This window comes from Erpetoichthys calabaricus, chromosome 4 (genome assembly GCF_900747795.2).
Source record: "Erpetoichthys calabaricus chromosome 4, fErpCal1.3, whole genome shotgun sequence".
In the NCBI taxonomy this organism is placed as follows: domain Eukaryota; kingdom Metazoa; phylum Chordata; class Cladistia; order Polypteriformes; family Polypteridae; genus Erpetoichthys; species Erpetoichthys calabaricus.
In genome coordinates, this window is record NC_041397.2 from 299,319,934 (window position 1) to 299,337,919 (window position 17,986).

At 43.4% G+C, this 17,986-nt stretch overlaps 2 protein-coding genes across 5 annotated transcripts in view; one reads left to right on the plus strand and one right to left on the minus strand.

Moving 5' to 3' along the window:
• LOC114651268 (serine/arginine repetitive matrix protein 2-like) overlaps positions 1–1,638 on the plus strand; it is a 147,718-nt gene extending 146,080 nt beyond the window's left edge. For all 4 annotated transcript variants that reach the window (XM_051927207.1, XM_051927209.1, XM_051927211.1 and 1 more), the window contains 2 exons: positions 624–739; positions 828–1,638. In XM_051927207.1, coding sequence (XP_051783167.1) covers positions 624–739; positions 828–983 — 272 coding nt within the window. In that variant the 3' untranslated portion in view covers positions 984–1,638. The remainder of the gene's footprint in view (positions 1–623; positions 740–827) is intronic.
• Positions 1,639–13,999: 12,361 nt separating this feature from the next.
• The window catches only part of LOC114650966 (DNA replication fork stabilization factor DONSON), a 32,320-nt gene continuing 28,333 nt past the window's right edge, over positions 14,000–17,986 (minus strand). Inside the window, exon 9 of the mRNA XM_028800920.2 lies at positions 14,000–14,587. Coding sequence (XP_028656753.2) covers positions 14,450–14,587 — 138 coding nt within the window. The 3' untranslated portion in view covers positions 14,000–14,449. The remainder of the gene's footprint in view (positions 14,588–17,986) is intronic.

The window sequence follows — 17,986 nt, forward strand, 5'->3', positions numbered from 1 at the left end:
ACTATCTTAAAAACCTTCTTCTTAATTCTTTGATCACACAATACTCCTGATACCTTCTTCCAGTTATTCCATACTGAACTCAGTGGGTTATTTCTGCATCTAATTCTCCATCTCGGCCTACCACTGATCCTAGATATTTAGCTCTCCCTGCAAGCTAACTTCTGAATTCTGATCATCATTACCTCATATATTCTGTCGTCTTCCTATTTCTCTTTAACCCTCTATCTTTCAAAACCCTTCTCACTTCTTCCAGCTTCCTCCCGATTTGCTCTTTTCTGATGCTACCTGACACAATGTCATCAGCAAAAAGCCTGCACCGGGGGTTTGGTCTTTAACCCCAAACCCCCCCCCCCCCCCCCCCCCCCGGACTCGGCACATCTGTAACAGGAATGGAAGAAGCTCTGGGATGGGTGTATTGCATCTCAAGGAGGACGAATCTTGAAGATAACTCGAAAGGAATTGCTCTTGAGTTGTATAATCATTTTTTTGGTCCCCCTATCCACCACCATTTCTGTCATTGGTGTGTTCATGATGTATGGGTTACAGCATTTTAGCGCATCTTTAGTGACGTGAATTGAATTCAGGTAGGCCGACCACCATTCAGCCCTGTAATTTAATTTTAGGGAAGCACCCTGTGTCCGCTCTGATGGAAATCTGCAATAAGAGGAAGTGGTCACCCCCTGAGTTTGCCTTGGTTCATGACAGCGGCCCCGACCATCGTAAGAACTTCCTGTTCAAGGTGAGACTGTTTCTGCCTTTTGTTTCACTACTGTTTGAAATTTCCTTGGATGCCAGTTATGAGATGTCACCTTTTCTGATCCTCACAGGTGATGATTAACGGCAAAGAGTACAAGCCCAGCATGGCCAGCCCTAATAAGAAGCATGCTAAAGCCATGGCTGCTACTGCTGCCCTGCAGGCCATGGGCCAGGTCTCCAGAGATGGCATACCCAATGGGCCCACTTTCACCAGTGCCACAAATTAATTGCCAGGTCAATGCGGGTCTCTGAGGCGAGACGTGCCCTGCCTCAACTGTAGGTGCAGATCGGATTTACTGCAGCGTCCATTACCCAATGCTCACTTACTTCTCTGTAACTTAATAGTGAACGTGTTACTGTATTTTTTTTTTTTTTTTTTGGTGAAATGGCATGCCGGGGGGCACTGAATGGCCTGCCTTGTCCTTTCCCTCTCTTTCTGGCTAACCTCTGTCATTTGCTCCCTAGGTGCATGCTAGTATTTTTAACATGGAGAGCGACATGGAGCCTCTTCCAGATTTTGTTTACTGCATTGGGAGATTTAAGTTGAGGAGGAGGAGGATTGCTGCGCCTCTGCCAGGTGTGACCGATTGGCTGCTGGGGTTTATTATTTATTAATCCAATAGTACATGTCAGTAATGGCGACATTTTTACAATTCTCAAAGTGGCTTTTTAATATAATCAAATTGAAAAGGAAATAAAACTAAGCGAATGAGTAGTGAGAAGGGAATCGGCTTTGAGAATATATATATTTCCTTGAAGCTACTAGCATGAGACAGGCTTGGAGTCCTGGAGGAGCTCAGCGAGAGGGAGGCTGCATCTGTTTTTGTATATTTTGTTAATTTTGGAACGAGAAATGAATAAAATGGTTGGTTGGACCATAAAGTTGTAATTTTAAGGTTGTAATTTTGTTTCTCTGTGTGAAAAGCTCTCTGTCAGTCTGGCAATGCAACGACTCTTCTAGAAGAAGGAGGTAAGTGAACTCGCCTGCTGCTGTTCCTCAAGCCATTTGGATTTTATGTTTCTGCTTGTTCAGCAGCATCTCCACAATTATACATATAATGGGGGATTCATGAGGATTGTGTTAGGATCTTACTATCACTGGAACCTGGAGAGGGGGGGTCTTGAGCCAGTCACCGTGGCATTGGGTACGGGGCAAATAAAAAATGAATGCCAATATGTGCGTCACTTCATCTCTTTTAACAGAATTAACGTCCCTCTATTATAAAAAAAAAAAAAAAATCCTGGAAAGCAAAAGCAAGGCTACGATCCGTGATCTTCTCGGAAGACATTTAAAAGACCCGCGAGACAAAAGAAACTTGCCACGGTGTGTCTCGTGGGGACTGACCGTAAACATGAGACTTGGTGCCAAGAGATTGTCCCAGGGCCGTCTCGCAGGGACGTGGAACATGAGATTCTTGCAGGACAAGCCCTACTTACAAAAGATATCATATAAGAGCACACCCATCAAAAAACACTCAGTGGTGTAAAAGCACGTAGTACACACAGATCATGTGCTCTCGGCACATATAAAGCGTATAAGGACAGTACGGAGAATAGAGACCCAAAGGCGTTGGAGAGGAAAAAAGGCAGATAAGAGATTATGAAAGCAGTGGAATTCGAAAGGCTCAAACGATGGTGCGGTACACATGCAGAGAAAGGTACAGAATATGAAAGCAGTAAAATTCAAAAGTATTGTAGCGTCCCACCCAGGCTGAGGGCTTTTTGGTTTTAAGTGACTGTTAGGTCCGATTGAGAGTACAGCACGGAAGACTGATAGCGGGGTACTGATTGATGCGGTAAGGGGGGCATTGGAGAGGGTGCTAGAAAGTTGTTTTTGGGCTTAGGAAGTCGGCGATTGTTCAGGTAAAACTTTTATGACACTTTATCATGTCAGTCGCTACAGTATCAAGGAAAAGATAGAAAAGATTGCATTACCGCAAACAAAAGATGATTAATCATCAGAGCCAGGTGTAATTGAAAAAATAACAAGACAAATCGAGGTCAGAAAAAAAGTGTAGACAACAAAGTCTTTTCACCTTCGCATCAATCAATGCACAAAACGTGGATTTACACAATAATGGACCATATGCTATGAGACTGTGTGGTCCCAGAACAGTTAAAGCAACGACAAGTTTAATTTCAAAGAATACACAATTCAGATGTGTATTGATGATCATGGAGAAGCGATGCAAATTTTAACAGGCAAAAAGAAAGGTGATGTATATATTCTGCGAATAACATTACACACCAAAGGAGATCGTGATATGCCATTCATATTAAAATGTTTACAGTTTACCGTGAGAATAGCTTTTGCTATGACAATCAATAAATCACAGGGACAAACATTAGAAAAACTCGGGATTATTTATTACAGAAACAATATTCACTCACGGGCAGTTATACCTTCCGTTGTCACAATGCGTCTCCAAAATATATTGTTTTTAATGAAGCTTTAAAGTAAAAGTGCAAATAATGAAATTGAAACAATTCCAAAGAAAAAAAAATTTTTTAATTGTATATCCGATTAACCAAACACAGGGGTTGGAGAGCGAAGTGAGCAGGGGGCGAAGCCCCCTAGTTTTGTAAAAAAAACAAAGTCATTTACTATGTGCTAAATCAAACGGTGAAGAGCTTAAGTGAGTCAAAGTTGGTAATTATCAGTAGATAATAATCTATACGTTTTAGTGTTTTTCTCGCTTAGACAAAGGAGAGCCACTTCAACCACCACTAATGTGTGGCATCCACCTGGATGTTGCAGTGGCTGCCATTTTTGCACCAGTGGACTCCGCTGTTAGATGGTGAAGTGGTGAGAGACAATTAGAAACAGAATGGTTACGGGGCCAGAGTGACTAGGCTGTGGTGGGCCTGGACGTCAGGATACACACCCTACTCTTTACGAAGGATGCCCAGAGATCTTTTATGAACACAGAGTCAGGACCTCTGTTTTATGTCCTAATCTGAAGAGCAGCTCCATTTTTACAGCAACGGGGCACTAGGATCCACATTCAGACCACAGGGTTAGCGCCCCCCACTGGCCTCACCAACACCTCTTCTAGCCCCAAACATGCTTAGCTTCAGTTAGGTGACCTCTTCTGAAGTGCAGGTGGTATGGCTGCTGCGTTTTTCAGTGTATGTCCATGATTGTGCGGCCTCACGTGTAATCTGCAAAAAAAGACCACTGCTGGGTGAGAGCTAAAAATTGAAAACAATAACAAAAATGAACCCCATAACACAGCTTGTGACCTGTCCTGTCACAAGAACTGATGAATTATAATACCAAGAGTGGGAGTATTGGCCATTTTCGATTTGACATTGGTGACCGTATGAAGTGGAGCTGGCATTGAGAGAGCTGGTGGAGGGCAATACAGTAATATCTGGCTGCAGAGCCAGTGTACCATACATCACCGCAGGTCTACGCCAGCAGTTATAAGATGAAAGTTAAAGTTAGGGGTCAATATGATTAGGGTGTATGATAAATAGTTAAGGTTAGGGTTTAGTGTGCTTGTGATGACCTGTAAATGTCTATTACTAACCTGCTGGTCTAGACGTGCGATGATGTCACTTCTGCCTTGAAACTGCTGGCATAGGCCTGTGGTGATGTATGGGTCTGTGACTCTGCAGGTTTATACATCTTGGTTAACAGCCTAAAGCCATTGACTGAAGATATACAACCACTCTTTAGCATGTAGACGAGGTACCAGAGGAGTAGGTCAAGTCAACCTGTGGGCCTGCAGCGCATGCAGAAGGAGCTGTTGAGAGGAAATGCCCCACCCACCTAAACGAGCCAGATCTGCAATTGGCTAGCGGTGATTTCCTTCGATGCATAGTTTATAATTCCAACTTTCTGAGTTCACATCCCAGTTTGAAAGAGAGAGAAGGAGTGCTGACCCCAAGCAATTCTGCATTGTTGACAATGGAGGGGTGGGGATTTGGTTTTGGGTCATCTGAGGTATCTCAGGCAGTGTAAGCAGCAGCTGAGGGAAAGGGAGAGCCATGTCTGCACCTGCCTGTCTTGTGTCAGCAGCCCCTACCAATGTCCCTTATACTTCATAGGCCAAGGATGGACAAGACTTGAATGCAAAAGTTCAGTAATCTTTGTCTATAACCAAGATTAAAGACAAAATGTGCAAAACTGCATCTCAAAATAAGCAACGGAATCTTCACTGAAAGCAGAGCCATACAATCCCTCTGTGTATTTAAGGTGCAAGTAAATAAAGGTTTTTCAAATCCATCGAGACTTATCCCCCATTGTCTGGATGATACTTCAGGTCGTCTTCTCGCTGTATCCCCAATCTTGTCACCTCCCACAGATGGCATGATTTGCAGTTCTGCCACCCCCTCCTTTTAGTGTGCCTTTCGCCCATTTGGATGCTGCCACACTTTAGCTCTTCATGCCTCTTTGCAGAGTCTCACTGTGGAGCTCCTCCGTGCTTTGTTTTTGCCACATCTTGGAACTTCCATGCCAGCCCTCAGCCCTGCTCTCTTTCAGACCAGCACATCCTCAATGAATGCCTCTTTGGATCTCCTCCTCATCAATGATCACTTTCTCTCATTCATTCTTCCTCCTCCTCCTCTATTTAAGCTAAAAAGACCACTGCTTAGTAAGTGCTAAAAGTGAAAAGCAAACAATGAATAATTCTAAGATCAGCTTGTGAAACACCCTGCCACAAAACCTGATGACTTATACTCACAAAATGCCTTTCTCAGGGTGGATGGCTTAAGAGAAGGTGGGAGCATCCGCCATGATTGATATGCCAGCAGTGGAAATGCTGGCATATCAATATGAAAATGAACCATGCATGAGTGAAACTGGTACTGACGTGGCTGGTAGAGGTCAAGGATCAACAGCCTACCTCCTTCACTTTAAGATCTACAACCATTCCTTAATAAAGCAGACGAGGTATCAAGGGAGCAGGTCAAGATCTTACATGAGTCCATGTCACACCTAAGCAAGCCAGATTTGCAACGGGCTAGTGGAGAGCGCCTTTAACACGTAGGTAGGCCTGGCCACTTATACTGTAATTCCAACTGTGGATTCATGTCACACCTCAGCTGTCTCAGAGTGAATAGCTTGAGAGAGAGAGAAGAGGAGTGCTGACCCGGAGTGATTCCTCATTGTTGATGAATGGGTGGTTTGTCTGGGACCTCTCAGGTAATGTGAGTGGGAGTGCCATCGCACAAACTAGGAATCCATATCTACTGCTGCCAGAAGGAGATTTCCTTAAGTGAAGTGGTAGAACTGGTGATTTATAATCCCAACATCGATAGGTTGTATCGGATTTTCTCAGTGTCGATGGCTGGAGTGGGAATTTCACCCATGCTCAATTCATCCCTGGTGACAATATGAAAATGAAACACATGAGAGGGGAATTGGTGCTGACACAATTGGTACAGGTCAACAACCTAACTACACCACCAGACAATCTACAACCATTCTTTAATTCATTATCACGTGTGTCCTCAAGATCAGCATTTCCTAGAGGGGCGTATCTGTCACCCAAGCCAAGAAAGTGAGATTCACTGATCTTGACTGTCGATGCTGTGATCTTCGCAAGGCACTGATCGGGACACTCGAGAGACTGAGCGAGGAGTCTGAGTGTGTGGGCTTGTGAGGGTGCTAATAAAAACCAACATCCAGGCCTTTAATGACCTCTTAGGCACAGCCATCAGCAGTGTACAAGTCTGAGGAGAGAGTGTCGACCTCGTCGAGAGGTTCACTTACCTTGGCAGTGACATTCATGGCTCTGGTGACTCTTCCTATGAAGTCAGTAGACGGATTGGGAGAGCATGGGGGGGTCATGATGTCGCTGAAAAGGGGTGTGTGGCGCTCCCGCTATCTGCAAAAGGACGAAGGTCCAAGTCTTTAGAGTCCTGGTGCTTCCCGTCTTGCTATATGGTTGCGAGACATGGACGCTATCCAGTGACCCGAGATGAAGACTGGCCTCCTTCAGTACTGTGTCTCTTTGGAGAATCCTTGGGTCCTGCTGGTTTGACTTTGTGTTGCTCACAGACCAGCTGAGATTGCAACATAACAGTAAGTTTAGGGCACAACACAAGATGTGGAACCATGCTGAATAATTATGGCGTCAGCTTGCCCACCTGCCCCACAATTTCCAGTCATATAAATTTGGAAACTTCAATCTCAGTGAAATTCTGTGCAGTGGTTTAATTTGATGTGCTGTCTAACTAGACCAGGGGTCTCCAACACGTCGCTCGTGAGCCACCGGTAGCTCATAACCCCTTTCCAAGTAGCTCACCAAAGGGTTAATGAATCATACATAAATTTGAAATCTTGATTAGTCAAATTAGGGGAAGGCGATCTTTCCAAAAAAAATCGTATCACGACCCTTTTAACACAAAATCACAATCCACAATCTGAATCAAGAATCCTCAAGTAACACTTTATTTTAAATATCAAACAAAGTTGAATTCAATTCAATCACTCGCTACCCCAACTGAACTATGATACATAGCGAAATGAGAGAAGTTGCAAAATCAACCGGAATGTTCAAGCAAATTCTAGGAAAACCCAATCTAAATCCATTAAGTAGTTCTCTCGTGAAAAGCAGACAGAAAGACATTGGATTTATATATTATATATTAGTAAACCTTCAAAATAATGTGCAGTTAAAGTCTCAACAGCATTTCTGGAGCTTAGCAGAGCCAGATAACTAAGAATCTTCACCAAGCAGCCCTAAAAATGTCTGCGTTGTTTGGGTCTCCATACCTCTGCGAGTCTGACATGAATGTCATGAAATCAAAGTTCAGAACAAGACTGACAGACGAACATTTAAATGACTCCAGAAGAGTGAACCGAAGGGGCTCCACTCCACCAGACACCTGCCTCTCTTGTTGACTCCACGCAGTGCCAGTCATCTGACTAACACATCACACATGCAGCTGGACATGTGAATAAAGTGACACAGTGACATGTGACAAAATGACAAATGAAGAAGTCAGATCTGTGTATTTGGAATTGCATTTTGTTTTGACAGCATTCATGTTTTAATTCAATAGTGTGAGATACACTAGAAAATGCATACAGACGTACAAAATGCACTTGCAGGTGAACTATTTTTTTTATGATGTTTTAATTCAAATGGTGAGTTGTGGACACCAACATTTTGTAAATGATCAGGCAAGACAAGCTTATTCAGTTTGTTTGGTTTGAAATAAGCTATGAGAATAAACGTTAGAAAACATGAGTAGCTCTCGGCCATTTTCATTTTGTAAAAGTAGCTCTCTGGGGGGAAAAGGGTTTGGAGACCCCTGAACTAGACGTTGTGTCAAGTCCTGGAGTGCGACAGCAGCCTTAGTCTTTGTCCAGTTTGTGACGGTCTTCACGTCTTTGAGTCCCATGGAGAAATTTTCCTTAAGAGTTCCTTTGTCTCAGGACACTTGTGCTGGTTGCCTTGTAGTGTTGCTCTGTAATGTAGCCGAGTCTTTTGAGATTTTACATGATGATCCTCTGTCCTGACATCTGGCATGGTCAATGGTGGGTCAACCATTAGCTTTATAGCGGTCGCACCTGATATGATTCGCTGTGTTTTTTGTGATATGTTAGAATCAGATTGCAGGACAATCTCAAATTGCCTTTGGACCCCTTTGTGTGGCGCCAACAGATTACATGAAATGGTTAAATTAAAATGACCCAGAGAAACGGTGAGGAGAATCAAATATAATAAATCAACTATATATAGTACAAATCACACAAACCCAGCAACAATGTTCCAGTTCCGTAAGTGCACATCCCCTTTTCCAACACACACGGTATATAAATAACATGAAAAATCATAAACCCAAAATATTGCACAATGTCCACAGTTTTGTCTTGTCATAAAATAAAATATCCCACAATGTTTTCAAGTCTATAGACATGCTAACGCAAAATAAAAGATTCTTCCTTGCCTGCTCAGTCTCGATCCTCTTATCTGTCCAGTCCACTTCATTCAGTGGCCACCTCCAAACTGTGTAGGACTTCGGTACTCCACTCAGAAAATCTCTTTCCTGGCTTTGAACAGCTCACGTCCGCCATCTCGCCTCAGTTTTTCCTCTGCTTTTCCTGCCTTTCCGCGCTCTTTAACAGTACATCCGCATCAGTTCCCATGGTCCCAAACCCCCCCAGAAATCGCTACAACAGACCCATACCTCACAACGGTCCTCCCTATTGACGTATGCCCACATCACCCAGCTTAGGCCTTACACAGTTTTCTGTAGGTGCTCAGAGTTCACATTGGTAAGAACACAATAGAGTGACAAAAGAAAAACCAGAAAATACATTTATGGTGCAGTGCGACAGCCTTAGCAAGGTGCTTTTACATATGATGGTGGTTTTCACGTTCAGTCCTTACAGACACTGTAACCTCTACCAATGGACCACATTCACCGTTGGGAATCACGCTGTGCTTTAATCTTCTTGTGCTTGCAGTGTGGCCTGAAAACCACAATGATGACAAAATAAGACCAGTACAACACAATATTATACAGTGGAACCTCGGTTCATGAGCATAAATTCGTTCTAAAACTCTGGTCGTAAACCAATTTGGTCGTGAACCGAAGCAATTTCCCCCCACAGGACTGTATGTAAATACAATTAATCCGTTACAGACCATACAAACTGTATGAAAATATATATATTTTTTTTAAAAGTTTTTAAGCACAAATATAGTTAATTAAACCATAGAATGCACAGCATAATAGTAAACTAAATGTAAAAACATTGAACAACACAGAGAAAACCTTGAACAACAGAGAACACTAACACTGCAATAGTTCGCGCTATAGCGCTACCAACCGCTGGCTAAAAACACTTTTTATTATTATTTTTTTTTTTAATGAGTTTTAAGCACAGGGAAAAAAATGAACATTTGAAAAAAATCCGTAATTTAATAAACCACCAAGAAAAGTAACATTGCAACAATACATGCTACGAACCGATCGCTGTAAACAGAAGTGAAAACAAAATCAAGCCCAGTGCATTCTTTAACTGCCTTCCTACCTTATGAGTCCAGCTCTCTCTCTCGTGCTGCCTGTGTGTATGTGTCGCGTGCTCTCGCTCTCTTGCTCGCTGCACACGAAATGCACAGGGAGAGACTGAACATGTACAAACCGAAAGGGAAACTGGCTTGTTCGTATACCGAGTGTGTGGTCGTGAACCGAGGCAAAAGTTTGCTGAACTTTTTGGTCGTAAACTGATTTGTACGTGTGCCGAGACGTTCGTTAACCGAGGTTCCACTGTACTTGGTTTCTACTAAAAGATCATTTATGGTGGAAATCCACAAGCCATCTCTGTTAGGTAAGTTGATAAATGAATGTGGTATTTACCCGAGGTGCTCTTGATGTTCTGAATATTGTCTGGAGTCTGGATGGTTACAGAGGGCAGCAGCAGCAAAGTCTCAGCTGTGGTGTGGTCCCAAAATGTCAGGGCCCAGAAACAGTTTTGGCAACATTAGAATGTTGTCGTTTTGGTCCAAAAAAATCAAACTCTCAGATTTGCCATCCCTGTTCTAGAGGTCACTGCAAAACAAACACTTTTCTTGGTCTTTCTCCTGCATTTTATGCCTGAGGAGTGGAGAAGAAGTGTACTGGTGCCGATATTTAGGAACAAGCGGGATGAGCAGGACTGTAGTAACTACAGGGGGATAAAAGTGATGTGCCACAGCATGAAGTTATGGGAAAGAGTAGTGGAAGCTCGGTTAAGAAGTGAGGTGATGATTAGTGAGCAGCAGTATGGTTTCATGCCAAGAAAGAGCACCACAGATGCAGTGTTTGCACTGATTGTGTTGATGGAGAAGTATAGAGAAGGCCAGAAAGAGTTGCATTGTGTCTTTGTGGACCTGGAGAAAGCATATGACAGGGTCCCTCGAGAGGAGCTGTGGTATTGTATGAGGAAGTCGGGAGTGGCAGAGAGGTACGTAAGAGTTGTACAGGATATGTACGAGGGAAGTGTGACTGTGGTGAGGTCTGCGGTAGGAGTGATGGATGTATTCAAGTTGGAGGTTGGATTACATCAGGGATTGGCTCTGAGCCCTTTCTTATTTGTAATGGTGATGGACAGGTTGACAGACGAAATTAGACAGGAGTCCCCGTGGACTGTGATGTTTGCTGATGACATTGTGATCTGTAGCGATAGTAGGGAGCAGGTTGAGGAGACCCTTTAGAGGTAGAGATATGCTCTATAGAGGAGAGGAATGAAGGTCAGTAGGAAAAAGACAGAATACAACATGTGGAAATGAGAGGAAGGTCAGCGGAATGGTGAGGATGCAGGGAGTAGAGTTGGCGAAGGTGGAGGAGTTTAAATACTTGGGATCAACAGTACAAAGTAATGGGGATTGTGGAAGAGAGGTGAAAAAGAGAGTAGGCAGGGTGGAATGGGTGGTGAAGAGTGTCAGGAGTAATTTATGACAGACGGGTATCAGCAAGAGTGAAAGGGAAGGTCTACAGGACGGTAGTGAGACCAGCTATGTTATATAGGTTGGAGACAGTGGCACTGACTAGAAAGCAGGAGACAGAGCTGGAGGTAGCAGAGTTAAAGATGCTAAGATTTGCATTGGGTGTGACAAGGATGGACAGGATTAGAAATGAGGACATTAGAGGGTCAGCTCAAGTTGGACGGTTGTGAGACAAAGTCAGAGAGGCGAGATTGCGTTGGTTTGGACATGTGCAGAGGAGAGATGCTGGGTATATTGGGAGAAGGATGCTAAGGATAAAGCTGCCAGAGAAGAGGAAAAGAGGAAGGCCTAAGCGAAGGTTTATGTATGTGGTGAGAGAGGACATGCAGGTGATGGGTGTGACAGAGCAAGATGGAGAGGACAGGAAGATATGGAAAAAGATGAACCGCTCTGGCAACCCCTAATGGGAGCAGCTGAAAGAAGAAGAATTAAGTTGGCCAGACACAAAATCCTGGCCCTGTTGGACTCTTGGTAGTGACCTCGGTGTAGTCCGCCGTAGTCGGACTTGTTCCGGCCGACTACCTACACAAAGATGGGACTGGGTGAACATTTGCTGTGTTCACAGAGACGTTAAAGAATATGAGGCTCTATTACTCCCGCTGAAATTTAAAAGGAGCAATTCTAAAGTTTGGGTTGCTATAGGAGATACTTCACCATGACCTCTTAATGGGGAAGAGAAATGTCCTGTTCTCACATGTCCTAGCCACCTGCAGATCACCTCTGTCTGTAGTACATAGAGAGGGGCTTGTGGCCGACAAGGTTAATCAAGAAGCCGGCTTAGAGACAACCGGATTTGTCGCGTGAGGTCTGGGACAACTAGTGGGCTGTTTGCATCGGGCACTTGCACCTTCAACCTCCGCAAGCCGACCAGCAGCTACTGGCCCTAGAGAAACAATGCCTGGAGAAGAGCCGGGTGCAGCATCAGGCCCTAGGAAAGCGGGGACAGACACTCCAACAGAGTGTGCATGCCTGCAAAGGGCTGACGGCTGCCTAGACTTTGCATTTAAACATGCACATTGCAAATGATGGTTAATATAGGGAGCACTTTTTGATTAAGGATCATTTCTTATATTGGGCGATTTCTGATTGCATAGGGGAAGGGCGGATTGAGCAGTTTGTCCCAAGCAGGTACATAGAGACTGTTTCAAGATTTGCTCACACTCATGTCTCAGCACCGAGATGACCCCATCTCTGCTCATTTGCTGTGCCTGTGTACTGAAGTGGTAGCTCCCATTTGAATAAATACCCTGACTGGTCCAGTTTCGATGAAAATAAAGTTGGTTTTCTTGAAGCCATTGAACTCTGCGTCTTCTCTCGGGTGTAGGACAATAACTCACAAGTCACAATATATATTTACGGGAGGGGGGATCATCTCCATTTAGTGATAAACAAAACAATAAAACTTCTTTGCAACTCAAGGGCTTCTGGTTGTCTTATCTGCAACACCACACAGGAAATTCCCAGACGGTGACCGAAGCTGTCGACCAGGATTTGGTCTGTTGGCAGGAGCAAGCAGAGTAGTCTGGGTGCGAGGAGAAGCTCACCCAGCATGAAGTTGCACATATGGCATAGCCATTTGTAGTGTATTGCTCAACAAGATGAGAAGGCTTCTTCGTAACGTAAAAGTGTGTGCTTTGTGACACATCAGGCAGTACTTTCCCAATTTGGCACCACAGAGAGAATTCCAGTACCAAAGCACCCAGTTACACTCACGCACTCCTCCATGAGCACATTCAGGTCACAGCGTCATTCGACACAGCTGGAGTGATGGCTCCTCTCTTTCAGCCACACGTGCTTCTCGAGGTGTAGGTGGTGGTACTACCTACTGAGGGACGAAGCTTGGAGCCTTTGGATTATATACCTGCTGTGGTGAAGAAGAATTCTGACAGCCCAAAGGCAGGTTTGCGTTATTTCATTTCTAATTGCCCGGGGCCTCTTACAGAGCATAAGGTTCTACCTCAGTCGGCTCTGTGCTTGAACCCTCCTGTTCCTCACCCAAATTTCCCATTCTTATTGAGACATCAATGGTGAGAAATGGTTGAAAAAGCCATATCCGCCACTGTATTAAGAAGATGTCATGGACTGTGTGTCCCAGCTCTGCTGTGTTAGACTAGACAGCTGAAGACGTGGTTTTTTCCTTCAACCTCCCATTGTTGCTAACCACCAGTTTTAAATGTGCATACAAAATGTCAAACCCACCACTATTACTTAGTTTACCCACTTGTGTTTTTTTTTGTTTTTGTAAATCCATACTGCAAGAATAATTTCATCTGGCATGCTGGATTAATTGCTGAATCACCTTCAAAATGAACCTCTCAAATATATACAGTGTAAAAAAAAAATTCATAGATCCAATATCGCTTTATTTACTTGCTTGAACTGCCAGGACATACCAAAAAATGAAGAAAAAAATAAATAAATTTTGTAAGCTTCTCCAGATGAAACTGTCAGCCAAGTAGATTATTAATGTCTCTCTATTATATAAAAAAAAAATCTTAGAAGGCTTGGAAGGAGACGATACATGATTTTCTCGGAGACACGTTAACGTCCTGTGAGACAAAAGGACAGCTACTGTCCAGGCTTTTAAATGATTGACGTGCAGCATGGCAAGCAGAACACGCAGCTCAGCAGCTGATCCGACCGCATCTCCTTAACGTGCGTTCAGTCCCCCCTTCACAACGCGAGCGGCAGAGATGCAAAGTGCCTGGTGCGTAGTGAACCCCAGAAAGTGGAGGGGCGTGGGCGAGTAAGTTATTAAAAAAGTAATCTGACATGAAAGCACACTAAAATCTAAAATGTAAAACATTTTATTACATATATAAAATATCACCAGCTCTTTTTCAGTTTAACTTCACGTGCCTCATGCATCGATTAAAGCTCACCCAAAACTAGGCTCTTCTTCAAATGACTGACTTAGCCACTTAGCAGGAGCGGCATTTCACGTCCAGCCTGCAAGAGGCTGTGTGTGTGTTTACAAGCTTTGCTTGCATTTACTGCATTTAAGTACACACACTCTCCTCTCAGCCAGTGAAGTAGACCCCAACACATGCTTACGCTAAGTATAGAATATAGTGATGTGGCCCATAACTGGAGAAGATAACTGCAGTTCATTTGATGCTGGCAGTGACAAATAAGATGTGCATAGAAGGCTCTCTGGCTCTCCTGCGATCCATCTACAGAAACTGTAATCACAATAACATTTTGGCAGTGCCTGAATATGGGCACAGAGCCCTCTCCTACCCTCATGATTTCCAGGTATATTTGTAGTCACTCATTTCCAGCTGCCTCAAGGCAAGTTTTCCTAACACAGGAGGCTCCAGCAGCTGTACCAGGGTGTCTGGATGCAAGCCACAATCCTTCAGATCCTGCAGTGCTGACTCCTAGGAAAATAAAGTACAAGATATTAAGTTACAATTGTCAGCGTGAACGTGCAAATTCAGAGTCATTTAATGCTTTTAGTAAGCAGGGCAAGAAAAGATTTGAAGGTGGGCTTCCTAGAGTAGACAGACTTGCCAAGGAGTTATTAAAACAGTAGCAAAAATCGTGACAAAAACCTATGGGAGATTCAATGGTCAACAGTCTGCCTGCTTATACTAATGAGAATAATTAATCTATCCAACTACTCAATCCGCTTCATGTAATTTTAAGCTCACAGGGAACCGGAGTTTATCAATATAGGAACCAACCCTGGATAGATCTCTGAGTGTAATGTAATTTCATATTTGTTCATGCATTATCAAATCCATTTCATTTAGTTCTGCGTCATAGGGAGGCACAGCCTTTCACTGAAGCACACAAAGCAGGACAATCTTTAAATGCACACCAGACTTTCAAGTGGCTCACTCACACCCTGAAATAGTGTGACATATATTGTGATAAAAGTAGGTACAGTAATCCCTCGCTATATCGCGCTTCGACTTTCGCGGCTTCACTCTATCGCGGATTTTATATGTAAGCATATTTAAATATTGTATATATCGCAGATTTTTTGCTGGTTCGCGGATTTCTGCAGACAATGGGTCTTTTAATTTCTGGTACGTGCTTCCTCAGTTGGTTTGCCCAGTTGATTTCATACAAGGGACGCTATTGGCAGATGGCTGAGAAGCTACCCAACCAGAGCACGTATTATGTATTAGCCTAAATAAAACTCCTCAAATATATTGTGAGCACGGGGGCTGTTCGCACCCCTAGAGGATACGGCCAATCCTTAAAAAACGCTGAAAGATTACCTTCACAGTGCTCCCTTCTTTGCTGGGTTTATATGTGGCTGCTTTGCAAGCGATATGCTTCCCGCATGGTGCTTCGCATACTTAAAAGATCAAACAGCACGTTTTGATTGTTTGCTTTCCTCTCTCTCGCTCTGACTGAGCAGAGGGGCTGTTCCCATACTGGCCTAGAGGATACAGACGCTCCTCTAAAAAATGCTGAAAAATGCTTGCTCCCTTCCTTGCAGCTACTTTATCCGGCGATGCTTTGCATACTTAAAAGCCAAACAGCCCTATTGATTTTTGACTGTTTGCTTTTTTCTCTCTCTCTCTCTGACGTGCACTCCTTTGAAGAATAAGATATGTTTGCATTCTTTTAATTGTGAGACAGAACTGTCATCTCTGTCTTGTCATGGAGCACAGTTTAAACTTTTGAAAAAGAGACAAATGTTTGTTTGCAGTGTTTGAATAACGTTCCTGTCTCTCTACAACCTCCTGTGTTTCTGCGCAAATCTGTGACCCAAGCATGACAATATAAAAATAACCATATAAACATATGGTTTCTACTTCGCGGATTTTCACCTTTCGCGGGGGGGGGGGGTCTGGAACGCAACCCCCGCGATGGAGGAGGGATTACTGTACTTTGTGTGGGGGAGGGTTTAGAAATGTTTCTTGCAATAAATTCTTGTACTTGCCGAACATCAAGTGAGATAAAGATATTGTTAACCATTAAAAGAAATTGAAAGGGACCTGTTCCACCACGTGTCTGTTCAACGTGAAGAATGCCAGATCAGAACTAGTATTAAATGACCTTCTACATACAAGCTGCAATCACCACCTAGCCCAGGCGGTTACAACATTAGAACATTCGAGACGAGAAGAGGCAATTCAGCCCAACAAAGCTCACCAGTCATATCCACTTAATTCTTTCAAAAATAACATCAAGTCAAGTTTTGAAGGTCCCTAAAGTCCTACCGTCTACCACACTAATTGGTGTCTTAGTCCATGTGTCTATCGTTATCTGTGTGAAGAAAAACATCCTAATGTGCATGCGAAGTGTATCCTTAACCAGTTACTAACAATGACCTTGTTCCAGTTGAACTCATTTTGAAATAAACATCTCAATCCACTGTACTAATTCCATTCATGATTTTAATACTCCAATCACATCTCCTATTAATCTCCATTGGTTTAAACTGAAAAGGCTCAGCTCTTTTGATCTTTGCTCATAATGTATCCCCAGCAGTCCTGGAATCAGCCTAGTTGCTTTTTTTCTGAACTTTGTCTTGCACTTTTATGGGCCAGAGACTAAAACTGCCCACAATACTCCAGGTGAGGCCTTACTAATGTGTTATAAAAACTTGGGTATAGCCTCTTTTGACTTGTACTGTAAACATCACAATATATATCCTAACATTCTGATAGCCTTCTTAATGGCTTCTGAACACCATATGAAAGTTGATTGTGACAAGTCCCTTACGACAGCAGCTGCACCAAATTCAGCAGAAGAAGCTTCCTCCAAATATTAGATGAAATTGTCCTGTGTGGGAGTATTTCAATTGAAGATCAGGGAAAATGGTTATTCATTGTGTAAATCACAGAACCCAGCCACAGGGGATGCACAAACCAGTGTGTTTCTTTGTGCCAATCCCAAGCCCAGATAAATGGGGAGGGTTACATCAGGAAGGGCATCCGGTGTAAAATTTTGCCAAAGCAATATGCGGACAACAATACAAATTTCCATGCCGGATCGGTCGAGCCCCGGGTTAACAGCGACCGCCACCAGTTCTGTTAGCCAAAGGGGTGCTGGCGGAAATTGGGCTACTGTTGGCCAAAGAAGAAGGAGAAGAAGAGGGGGGAGACGTGTCTGGAGGCAGGAGGAAAGTAAAGAGAGTAACAGAGTAAGATGCACAGGACAGAAATAAATGGAAGATGATCCGCTGTGGCAACCCCTAAGAAGAAGATTATGTAAATCACGGATGGTGTTGCACAACAGTACTAGTTGAATTTGGGCACCTAAAGAGGAAGCACACTGAAATACAGCAACAGACAAGCCAACAATGCTGTAAGTAACCCACTTAAACTTAATTAGCTATTCAACAATAGTCCTTTTAGTGTTACGAAGCTGGTTGACTTGAGAAATTCATGCTGGAATGAAAGTTTGAGCCAAAATATTAAATTATCTGCTAAATGTGCTTGTCATTTGTCACTAGGATTACTCTTGAGTACACTGAACTAAAATAATGTTTCAGTATAAATGAGAGGTTAGGAGCAGGCACTGATACAGCGCATTGCCGCACCCACCACATGACATACCAACTCAGAATATCAGATTAGGACCAGAGTGCAGCCACGTGGCAGGTGACACCTCAGCACCACACCAGTTCAGATGGAATAAAACCAGTGTGAGGTTTTTGTTTGTTTTTTTTTTTTAAATGGTGGCTGGATTGCCAATTCTGCCACCAACCCCCAGATTTTTCCCTGCAAGTTGGAGGGCCTACATGCAGGGCTGGATACAGATTAACATCATTCCAAGGATGGAGCAACTGCAGGTTAAGGGTCTTGCTCAAGGGC